Source organism: Lentinula edodes (assembly GCF_021015755.1).
Source record: "Lentinula edodes strain Le(Bin) 0899 ss11 chromosome Unknown C8R40scaffold_24, whole genome shotgun sequence".
NCBI classification, from domain to species: Eukaryota; Fungi; Basidiomycota; class Agaricomycetes; order Agaricales; family Omphalotaceae; genus Lentinula; species Lentinula edodes.
In genome coordinates, this window is record NW_025764330.1 from 68225 (window position 1) to 80613 (window position 12389).

A 12389-nucleotide genomic window follows, 5' to 3' on the forward strand; every position below is an offset into this window, starting at 1 on the left:
TCCTCCGTTGCTGTTATGATTTCATTCTCCTCTAGGTCTGCCTCAGTGTGATTGGGTTCACATTGGGATCCTTCGTTCAGGAGTTCCTGGATTGGACTATCGGTAGTAGACGCCACTAGGTGAGGGTGTGAAGTCTGCTCATCTTCTACTTCCTCTATATGTACCCGGGGTGGCTTTACTGAAAGTCGTCCCTTCTCCCAGTCAATCTCTGGATTTACCTTCCGTAACCAGGGGAGTCCGAGAATAATATCCTCTCCTCCTAAGTTTGTGATCAGGAAATCCATCCATCGCTCCTGGTTATCCACTGTGAGTGCTAAGCGTGCAAAGTGGGTGATTCGCCCGGCTCGGTTAGGTGTACCATCGATATTGAATACATCGATTGGTTTATGGAGGGGTGCGCAGGTTACGTGATTTCTGGTGGCAAAGTCTTGGTTTAAAAACAGGGCGGTAGCTCCACAGTCTACCATGGCTGCGGTTGTTATACTATGGTTCCTTCCTCTCAGTTTTGCATGAATTCGGAAATGTGGGGAGCTGGAATTTAATTCCCAAATAGATGATATTGTACATGATGGGAGCGAGTCATACGAAGAGGTAGCGAACATAGTAAACTGATTATGGGGTACTCTCGGTGCAGCCGGAGCGGGTACCCTCTTTAAAAACCCTGCTGAAAACCAGAGGACGGAGGAGACATGGCATTAGCACGGTCCAACAATTCCCTTATTTGTCCAATTTGGGTGGAGAAGTCCTGATTAGCGGGGCTCGGTATAGCAGGTCCAGCGACAGGTGTTGGGATTGAGGCGGCAATCTGAACTGATTCGTTTGGGAATAAGGTAAATGGTGCCGCCGTGGCTGAGATCTGCTGACGGCGAGGCTGTTGGCGTCGGCCACGGTCGCGACTAAGTCCCATGAACTTGTCCTGACAGACGGATTCTAGGTGTCCCCGGCGTCCACAGTATCGGCAGGTAGTCTCCTTGTGTGGGCAATTCTGCTTAACATGGCCTTGAGCTCCACAACCAAAACATCGTCCGCGCATACGGGCAAGGAAGGCCTCCCTGCTATTCCCAGTGCTGGTATGAGTAGCATCAATGTCCATGGCGTGAGGGTCGGCAGGGGTAATGTGAGCAGTGTGTGCGGGAGCGTGTCCGGTGTTTCGGCCGGTCATGGTGGGATCATGCAGGTAGACATCCACCAATATGGCTCGTTTGATTGCCTCTTTCAAAGTCGGAGCGATTCCTTGGGCGATGTTTACGATGATAAGGTGTTGTCGGATCTCCGGAAGTAAGGCGGTGAAGAAGCGTTCCCGTAAATCAATATCAGACATTTCAGTCCGATCTCCGATATCCTTGAACTTCTGGGCAAATTCTGCAACTGTCTGCCCTTTACTTTGTCTGAGGTTCTTGATCTCGCTACGGGCTTCCATACCTGGGTCCATTGGTTCAAACCGCTGGCTAAATTCCTTCAAGAACGTATCCCAGTTTCCTCCGAAAGGGGGATTCTCTGCACTGAAGTGTAACAGATGGGGAGTTGCCCAATCTCCAGCACTTTCTGTGAAGAAGCCCAAGGCGGACTTGATAAGTTTAACTTGGCTCTTGGCGAGATCCGGTTGTTCTGACGCCCAATTTTGGAACTGAGCCATGAAACGACGAGCTTCAGCACCATCTTTACCCTTGAAGACCTCGGGTTTGTTCATGCTTGACTTGGAGGATGAGCGTTCCTCCATGGCTGTAGCAAGGCTGGCTACTTGTCTGATGAGCTGAGCCATGAGATCCTCAGCAGAGGTATTTGGGGCAGGCGGGACAGGAGTCGACATGATGGGAGTAGGCAATCGGGGTTGGGGAATTGGCAGGAAGGTTATATTGCTCACAGTGAGTGGCTCTCGGATCGAGTTCGAAAGGGCGTTGGGGCAAGGTTGAGACTGGCAATCACGCCAAGTATCGTTGTTGTTGTGGGCGTGAGCTTGGTCTCTGGGGTCAAGTGCGTGCGGGAGTGTGGAGCAGTCTATACTGGCAACAGGTGTTTCAGAATCGGGCGGGACTGGGGAAGACGTGGTGTCTACGGATCCTGCAAGGACAACCTTATCGGTAGGCTGTCAGTGCAGTAATGGATCTTGACCTAATGTCACGAAGCGGCAGAGACGGAGTGACTAGTGGAGCAGGAAGCGGGGTGACTAAACCAGGCGGTGAGGCGGAGCAACTAAGCGGAGCGGAGGCGAACTGGTCCCAGATAATGACAGAGATATATTGAGTATCGTAGTCATAGGTAATAATAAGTAAGCACATACCTGGTCCCAGATAATGACAGAGAGGTCAAGATAAGGGACCAGGCTGTGGAGGGTTGGCTATATATACATAATCTAGTCTGCAAGAAACAACGATGTAATACTGTACAGTTCAGGGGCAAGGAAGGAGGCGGAAGCCGATAGAAGGAGAAGGTGGGTCAGGTGGATCAGTAATAGATAGATCAGTAATCGATGGAGATTGACAGCGATGGGATGATGTATTGTACAAGTAAAGGCGTCGAGACGGTGAGAAAGGGAAAATGATAGGGGCTGCGTAATGATAGGGGCTGCGTACTTTATGACACAGCCATAAGTGCTTCAGCATACATCTGGTGACGCTCAGCATCACCAGTGGGTTTCGTCTTCGCAATAGTCACAAGCTAGAAAGAAATATGTGACATTATATGATTGAAATTATAAACTGATAACTTACGCTATTGAACTTATTGGCCAGTGGCCGTCTTTCTTGCTCCAGATAGCCATTCTTTCTTGCCCACTTGTTGTATATGCTAACAACTGCTTCCCAACCCTTCTGACCAATCGGCAACATGTCCCCAACTCGTTCAACAAGCTTTCGACATTCTTCATCTCCATAAGTAAGGGCACCTTTTGTTCGACCTCCTTTCTTCTTTGGGCATGCTTCATTCCCACTTCCTCCTGAATCCGACTCATCATTCTTTGGTAAAGCCCGTTGATGCTTCTTCTTTTCAGCCTTCACTTCTGGCTTCCTATCTATTTTCGGATCTCTACTGCCTTTTTCTGTGCCTTCACTACCAACTCAGCAGGGGTTGGCAAAGGAGGACTAAGTGGACAAGGGTCAGGTGGAGGTTGATATGGAGTAGTTGACTGATTCTGATGGAGTGTATTCCCGAAGTGATCAGGCAACTCGAAGTTCGGAGGTGACCGCACAAGAGGGCGGGGACGAGGACGAGGATGATTTTTGGCAGAGTGAGAATTACTGACTAGTGATGGTGGCAGATTTTGAGATCGTGGTGTGGACATATAATATTGAGAAGAAGGTCGTTGATGATTAGCTTCATTGTTCTGCTCCAATTGTTAGTCGCTCTATGAACCAATATGATTGATTGACTTACAGATGTGGCTTGTTGATTAAGAATCCTTCCATGTCCATTCGAGTGATGACCAAGTCCAGGAGGAGGTAGTTCTGGATGTGATAGATAGTACACCGAATTGTACTGGCTGTGTTGATTCTGCTCCTGATGCAGATGTCCAGTACTGAACCATTCTGTCAGCGACTGGTTCTAGTAACAGGTGTCACCAGGTGTCACACTCAAGAAAACCTCAGGTAGTGAAGCGATAAAGGAAGTAAGCAGAGTTCTGGGCTAAACCAGGTAGAATAGACGAGATCAAAGCTAAGGAAATACAGCAAGTAGCTACAGCCTATATACTAGTGAACAACCCTCTGCCCTAGTAATGCCCAACGCCCTGGGTTAGTGGTAAACATGAGTAGAACATAAGTAAAGCAATGTGTAAGTAATGAAAGCTTGATCGCCATGCTGTATACGTGTTGTGAGACTGCTGTGTTTAATATAAGTAAATGAAAAGCGCATGTGTCAAGTCCATGCCGCGGGCCTCCATCCCGCCGCTCGGTACTCCGAAGATCCACTCGTTATTGTAATCTCACTCTTATTGTTCTTTCTCGCTACACATACCCTTTCGTCCTAGTCCCTTCTTATTGTCTTTTACTCTACCCTGCAGGTACTACTCGTATAGCTCCTAGTAGTTAGTCTGGCGCTCCGCATCGATGCGCCGTTCCGTAGATATAAATACTGCCTGTACGCTACTGTAGTTCCTCAGTTTAATTATCGACTTAGATTCCCTCCTTAACTCTGTGCTCCTCTAAGTCTTCAGGCTCTCTGCCTTGAAGTACGTTCCACTCGACCTTAGGACTTGAACATTCTCTGGTCCGCTCCTCGTCATCGGCGATCCCGCCGCTCCGACCTGGCTGCTACTTAGCTCCTCTATCTCTACTCTCGCTCTCCGGGGACTAACGGCGTAACGGCGGTGTTGTTAATAACTTCACTACTGTCCCACTCGTCTTCCGCACTTCGACACCTTGTAGCTTTGGCACGGTTACACGGTGTACATGATCTTAACAGTATAATTAAACTCAATCCGTTAACGTCGTACTGACATATCATTTTTTATGCCTCCGAAAACTCGAGCTCAATCTAGAGCTAACTCCGAAGAAAACACTTTCTTCACTACAGCCCAATCATTTGCCCCATTCTCCGACTCTATCTCTGCAATTGGTCAACCACGTCGCCGTAATCGCGGTTTCGGTCCAGCCACAGTTCCTACTACGTCGACTCTTCCTGAAGCCATGGAAGAAGAACAACAATTTGAGTACAGCACCTTGTACACTGGTGACGGACAACCTGTCCAAGTCCTGACCCCTCGCCGTGGACAACCCCCCGTGGTCGCTCCGGCTCGGGGCCGGTCTACTACTCGAATTGATTCTCCAATTCTCCAAGCCATAGCCCGCCATACGGGTAAACAACCCCAACGTCGCGCTGCTTCCGAATCTCCTCGTGACCCACCTCCTCACTTCGATTTGGACACCGGTGATCACGATGATCAAGACCCTCCTGTCGACCCCGACGATCCGGGCGCCGATAATAACAACGACGATCTGGATGATGATTCCGGCGGTTTACCGCATGGTGAACCTGGTGACCCCAGTGGACCTGGTGGTCCTGGTGGTCCCGGCGGTCCCGGCGGTCCTGGTGGACCTGGTGGACCTCGTTCTCCCATATCTCCTGACATCCCCAACGAGCAACGTGCTATGTTGGAACTCCTCTCGGGATTCAAGGGCTCCATTGAGACCCTTGGTACCGTCCTCGCCGCTCTCGGCCGTCCCTCTGACAGCTCTGAATCTAAGAGCAAGGTCAAGGAGCCCGAGGTATTCGACGGTTCGGACCCCCGAAAACTCAAGACGTTCTTCGTCAATCTCGCCCTGGTCTTTAATGACCGTCCAAAGTACTTCACCGACCAACGGAAGGTGAACTACACCCTTTCCTATCTCAGTGGGTCAGCCAAAGAATGGTTTGTCCCTGATATTCTCGATCCGGATCTCGACTCGCTGCCGGCCTGGACGTCCTCCTTCAAGGCCCTTGTAAAGGAGCTTCAGGACAATTTCGGCGTTTACGACGCCCAAGGCGAGGCCGAAGATTCTCTCGGTAATCTGAAGATGAAGGAAACCGAGAACATCCGGAAATACAATATCCGGTTCAACACCCTGGCTGCTAGTACCAACTGGGATTCTGCTGCCCTGAAATGGGCTTATGGACGAGGCTTAGCTGAGCGCATCAAGGACAAAATGGCGCGTTTGCCCGAGCCGGCGACGCTCGCTGATTACCGTCAAGAGGTTCTTCGTATTGACAATCGTTATTGGAAACGCGAGGAAACTAGGAAGCGCGAGGCTGGTAAGCCTTTTGTTGCTCGGAACCCGAAGAAGGGTTCCTCGGACTTTAAGACTGGTTCTACTAACCAGCAAAACAACTCTCAGCCATCTGGCTCTTCGGCGCCGTTCACGCCGAAGCCTAAACCCTTCTCTGGTGGTAAGCCTAATAACAATGGTAAGCCCCAGAACTCTTCGAATTCCGGCCAATCCGGCGGTCAGCGCCCCGCGTTCAACCATCTTGGTGCAGATGGGAAAGTCCTTCCCTCCGAGAAGGAAAGAAGGATGAAGAACAACCTTTGTCTCTTCTGCGGTGGTAAGCATCAGATTGCTGACTGCAATAAGCGAAAGGCCCGAGAATCGAAGGGCCGTGCTGCTGAGGTTGAAGAAACCCCCGAAGCAACCGTAGAGGTTGTTGAAGAGGAATCGGAAAACTAGTCCGCAGCTCTTGTTCCCCGGTACGAAATGGGAGCTGCGTTGATCAGGTTCGTACCTCACCTGGGGAGTTATATCTCAACGCGTCCGCTCTTTCTTCCATTGAACGATCTCTTGTAATATCATTGACTACTGAATTTCCTTTGTCCGATTCGGCCGCGCCGGCCGAACCTATTTCTGCTCTTCTTAAATTTCCTACTCTTGTTGATTCTGGTTCTACTGACTCTTTCATCGATACTCGTTATGTTTCACAAAATTCTATTCCTACGACCAAAATCTCTCCTGTTAATCTTCGTCTCTTTGATGGTTCATTATCTTCTAAACCCATTACCGATATGGCAAATATCGCCGTTCGGTTCCCTTCCGGCGAGCTGCTTCTCTTACCCTTTTATGTTACACATTTAGATTCATCTTGTAAAGCAGTACTAGGTTACAGTTTCTTATCCCGCTACAATCCGTTGATTGACTGGGCATCTCGAAACATTACGTTCCGTAACACTTCACACCTTGATTCTCCACAGACGTCTGTGCCTTCTGCTATCAACACCGTTGATGCAAAGGTCGCTGTTCCGCTACCGGAACTTTCGCCGTCGGTTTCACCGACAATTCTGGAGACCCCTCCTGGGGACTCACCTCGCTCTCGCTCTCGCTCCCGCTCTCGGACTTTACGGGCCAAGCCCCTTTCGTCCAAATTCCCCTTTGAACCCATCTACTCTTACCCTACGGTCTCTCAATTCGCTGCTCAACTGGAAACTCCTGAGGTCGACATTGCACTTGTCAGTGCTGCAGTCTTTAACAGGGCTTGCAAGGACGCTGGTATGGAACCCATTCTACTTTGTGCTATCCACTCAGAGGTCGCGGCCCGCGCCGCCGACCGCTCTTCCACCACTCCTACTGTCCCTCCACTCCACCCTTCTATCCCAGAAGAGTACGCAGAGTTTGCAGACGTCTTCGACGAGATTGCTGCAGATTCACTTCCTGAACACAGACCTTACGACCTGAAGAATTATAGTGATATCGTTGTGCCGATGACTCGGCTTACCCGAAAAGGCGCGTCCTGGATCTGGGACAGCAGCGCTCAAGAGGCCTTCGAAAATCTCAAGACTGCTTTTACTTCTGCGCCGATACTGGCCCATTGGGAGCCGAATCGCCCACTTATTGTGGAAACCGACGCTTCCGATTACGCCATTGCGGCCATTCTTTCCATCCAATATGCTGACGGTGAAATTCATCCTCTAGCCTTCCTTTCCAGAACGCTTCATGCGGCGGAACTCAACTACGACACCCACGACAAAGAGCTACTGGCCATCTTCGAGGCCTTTAAAGCTTGGCGTCATTATCTGGAAGGTTCGGGTGATCCGGTGGACGTCGTCACCGATCACAAGAACCTTGAGTATTTCTCTACTACCAAGGTTCTCACACGCCGACAGGTCCGATGGTCAGAATTTTTACATCAATTTAATATGGTCATTCGCTTCCGACCGGGGAAACTCGGCGAGAAACCCGATTCGATAACTAGACGCTGGGACGTCTACCCTAAAGAGGGGGATATCGGCTACGCCCAAGTGAACCCTCATAACTTTCGTCCTATCTTTACTAACGAACAACTCACTGCGTCTCTTCGAGCTACCTTCCTGGAAGGCCCAGCCTTACGAGCCTCGATTATCATGGATATCGAAGCCCTACACCAAGCTATCATTCTCGCCCTTCCCGCCGATCCGAGCTCCGTTGCTGGTTTGGAACTTGCAAAAGATCCTTCCAATGAACGTTGGAGCTTAGGTAGTGACAAGCTACTACGCCTTGACGACCGTATTTATGTCCCTAATCACGGCGATCTTCGCCTTCAAGTCCTCCGCTACTTCCATGATCATCCACTTTCCGGCCATTTCGGCCAGAACCGCACTTTAGAAGCTGTACGTCGTCAATACACCTGGCCTAAGGTCAGAGACTTTGTTCGTGACTACGTTACCTCCTGCACTATCTGTGGTCGCAATAAGCCCCGCCGTCATCGGCCTTACGGCTTGTTGAAACCTCTGCCGGTTCCGGTCCGACCATGGGATTCCATCTCCATGGACTTCATTGAGCAACTGCCAATGTCGAATGGTTACACTGCTATCCTAGTCGTTGTGGATCGATCTTCCAAGCAAGCTATATTTATTCCAACTCACGACACCATTACTTCCGAACAACTAGCTGAGCTTTTTGTTATTCACGTCTTCTCTAAGCATGGTGTCCCTAATCATGTTACTTCCGATCGTGGTTCCGAATTTGTTTCGGCGTTTTTCCGGGCTCTCGGTAAAGCACTCTCTATGGAACTTCACTATACCTCTGGATACCATCCGGAAGCCGATGGGCAAACTGAGCGTGTCAATCAGACTCTCGAGCAGTACATCAGGATCTACTGTTCCTACCAACAAGATGACTGGTCGCCTTTACTCCCGATCGCCGAGTTCGCCTATAACAACGCTCCCAATGCTTCCACTGGTATTACTCCATTCTTCGCTAACAAAGGATACCACCCAAATATCACCGTTCGGCCCGAGGTTGATATGAAGTCTGATCTAGCTAGAGACTTCGTCGTCAATCTCGATGAACTCCACGTCTTCCTTCGAGAGGAAATCCTTTTAGCTCAATCTCGTTACAAGGAACAAGCTGACAGGAAAAGAATCTCGCACCCGGAGTTCCCGATCGGCTCCGAAGTATTTGTTCTTGCTAAGCATATTCGTTCTACTCGTCCTACTGAAAAATTCTCAGAAAAATATCTTGGTCCTTTCAAGGTCATCAGTCGACCTGGTACTCTGTCTTACGAGCTCAAGCTCCCAGATTATCTTCGCCGCATTCACCCGGTTTTCCACGTCTCACAGCTGGAGCCGGTTACGCCGAATCCCTTCCCGAATCGTACTCAATCTCCTCCACCTCCAATTGAAGTTGATGGTGAAGAGGAGTACAACGTTGCCGAAATCCTCAACTCCAAGCTGGACAGAAGGTATAAACGTTGTCCCCTACGTTATTACATTCGGTGGGCCGGTTATGAAGGTACTGATGATGAGTTCTCTTGGGTTGCTGCTGATGAATTACATGCTGACGAACTTGTACCGGCGTTCCACGCCCGATACCCTCACAAACCTGGACCTTGATCACAAAAAATCATTTTATTCCATTTCCCTTTTTCGCCGCGCTCCGCCGAAGTCTACTTTGTGCGTTTAGAGGATAAACACGATGATAGCAAATTGAGTGTTTATCCCTCTCTCTTAATTGCTTATATTCTCCTTAAATTTACTTCTTCACTTATATTTCATTTACACTTAAAACTACTTATACTTCGAACTAATTAATTCTTCCGCCGCCTCGCGGCCCATTCGCTTTCCGATTTCAAAATCGAGTCAACAGTTTTATATATACACAAGTCCAAAAAACAAAACTATACAAAGGGGGCAGGGTTACAAAAAGATTACAAGAAGAAGGCCGGAAGGCCGATGTCCGATGTCCGAAACTACCCTACTCTACCCTTTCCTTCTCCTTCCCCTTGTCCGACCAGGCCTTTTTCGGCGCCGGTTCGTCGTTCTCCTCTTCTTCTTCTTCCTCCAACTCCACTTCTTCCCCCTCCTTCTCTATCTCCCCTTCAATCTCCTTTTCTTCCTCCTCATCACTATCTGCTACCCTCCTTCTCTTCTTCGAAGGCGCCGATGGTCCGGCCTCCGGCAATTCAGGGGGCGTCTTCCTTCTCCTGTTGGCATCCGTCACTAGCCACTCCAACTTCCGGATAATGTGGCGATGGTACGTGTTCGCCTTGATCTGACCGTCTCGGAGTTGACGGTTGTCGGCGAGCAGTTGAGCCATCTGGCTCTCAAGGACAGCCATCCGCTCGCCAAGCGGATTTCCTCCCCCCTCTCGCTTCACCGTCGAGGGCCGCCCGGAGTACGAGCACCGTACCTTTGCGTCGTGGCAGGGTTTGCAAATGATAGAACTTCTCTTACCAGCCTGCATCTGGCAAGAGATCTTCTTTGCCCTGCATTGTTCGCAGGGCTCTTTTTCGTCGTCGTCGTCGTCGCCGTCGTCCGGGTCTTCGTCCACGGGCTAGCAGGAATAAGTCAGACAATTACCTAGTCGTAGTAAAATAAATACGCACCTGGGCCTTAGCCTTGCCTTTTTCCTTCCTCTTCCTCGAAATTTCGACCACGGGTCTCCGCGGCGAAACCGACACCTCACTTGGGGAGGTCCCCCTCTGACTCCGAGCTGTCGCCGCTGCGGCCAACAGCCTCCTCCTCTCAGTCACCTCCTCCTCCTGTTGCTGCGCCCGGCGGGCCTGCTCTCGCGCCTCCTGCGCCTTCCTCTTTTTCTCCGCTGCCGCCCTTGCAGCCTCTTCCTCCGCCTTTTTTCTTGCGGCCTCCGCCGCCTTCCTCGCTCTCACCCGCTCCACTCTTGCTTGCGCCTTCCTGATAATATCGTCTTCGTCCTCGTCTTCGAGGTCCTCCTCCTCGTGGGCGGCGGAGTCGGAAGGTGGCGGTGGTGGCGGGGGCAAGGGGCGCGACCTGGAGGGACCGGCGGCCGAGGTGACAGTAGTGGTGATAGTGCGACTAGCGGACATTGAGGGCTTGGGAGTTTTTGGAAGAAAACTTGGGTCTTATCGGCGAAACTCTGGACCTTTTATACGGCAAAACTGCGCACGGACCAGCGAAAATTTTCCTTCGAATTGTACTTGGTGTACGGTGAACCGATGACTAATGCCATTTCCCGGTACTAACGGCTTTTGAAAATTTTCCTGCTGACTGATGGACCAAATTCCCGATGCTGACGGCCTTTAAAAATTTTCTTTGGTGACTAACCAACTCCCGGTATTAATGGCTTTCGAGGGCTCAAGCCTAAGAGGGGGATACTGTCAAGTCCATGCCGCGGGCCTCCATCCCGCCGCTCGGTACTCCGAAGATCCACTCGTTATTGTAATCTCACTCTTATTGTTCTTTCTCGCTACACATACCCTTTCGTCCTAGTCCCTTCTTATTGTCTTTTACTCTACCCTGCAGGTACTACTCGTATAGCTCCTAGTAGTTAGTCTGGCGCTCCGCATCGATGCGCCGTTCCGTAGATATAAATACTGCCTGTACGCTACTGTAGTTCCTCAGTTTAATTATCAACTTAGATCTCCCTTTCCATCTGAACCCTTCTCTAAGTCTTCAGGCTCTACGCCTTGGAGTACTCTCTACTATACCTTAGGAACTGAACGTTCTTTGGTCCGCTCCTCGTCATCGGCGATCCCGCCGCTCCGACCTGGCTGCTACTTAGCTCCTCTATCTCTACTCTCGCTCTCCGGGGACTAACGGCGTAACGGCGGTGTTGTTAATAACTTCACTACTGTCCCACTCGTCTTCCGCACTTCGACACCTTGTAGCTTTGGCACGGTTACACGGTGTACATGATCTTAACAGCATGTTGTATCAGTAAGCATGAATAATAGGTCAGGTGACAAGATAAGACAAGATATAGGATAAGGGAGATAGAAGATAAGACAAAAGATAAAAGATAAGACAAGGGACAAGGAGAAAGATAAGATGAAAAAGAAGTGATCGTAACACATTCGTGATCACTGTCGTACTGGTTACCAACTTGGGAATGATTGTACTGGCTGTGGAAAGGCTGGTCCATTGGGGGAGGTGTAGTCCCAGTTGGAGCTTGGGCTTGGTTGGTGTTTTGCTGAGGTAAGGACATACTAGTTGGACAATACCAGGAAGTATAATGTTTCAATGCAACAAGGAGTAGCAGTGGGCAGCTGGTCTTGGGGTGTCGGGGGGTGGCATTTTATATCTCCTCTGACTAGCTTCTGCACTCGGAGCATCTTGTGCACATTTTTTCACTCCTGTCTTCCTCCTCCTATCATTGCGTGGACCTTGTTTCACAACCTTTCCCCCTCTTATCCTTGATTAAATTATCCTCATGGGTTCGAGTTGCTTCAGACATAGATATGTATGCACACCCTTTTGCTTATCCAGATATATTTCATTTTGAACATTCAAATGACTCTGGTAGGGATTCTAGGGAACAAAGAATGAGCAAGAGAAGGCACCATGTGCATCATCGGAGGTAAACCCAAATACGGTCAAGTAGGTTGATCGCTTGAGGGAAATTGCACAAAAATGAGCTTACAACGGCCTAGGCAGGCCGTTGTAAATTCGGGATTTACAACAGGCCTCAAATTTCAAACCGCTCGCTAAATACACCTGTCACTTGTTTGCTGACAAGATTAAAACTGTTAATTGT

General features: G+C 49.8%; 1 protein-coding gene across 1 annotated transcript; it reads right to left on the minus strand.

Moving 5' to 3' along the window:
• Window positions 1-2574: 2574 nt before the first annotated feature.
• C8R40DRAFT_1111473 (uncharacterized protein) lies at window positions 2575-3373 on the minus strand (the record flags this gene model as incomplete). The annotated part of the gene is made up of 3 exons (XM_046228360.1): window positions 3029-3373; window positions 2712-3002; window positions 2575-2658 (listed from the first exon to the last, which is right to left on the minus strand). Exons 1-3 carry the CDS (start codon window positions 3278-3280, stop codon window positions 2575-2577), a joined length of 627 nt encoding a protein of 208 aa, XP_046084817.1. The 5' UTR covers window positions 3281-3373.
• Window positions 3374-12389: the final 9016 nt, after the last annotated feature.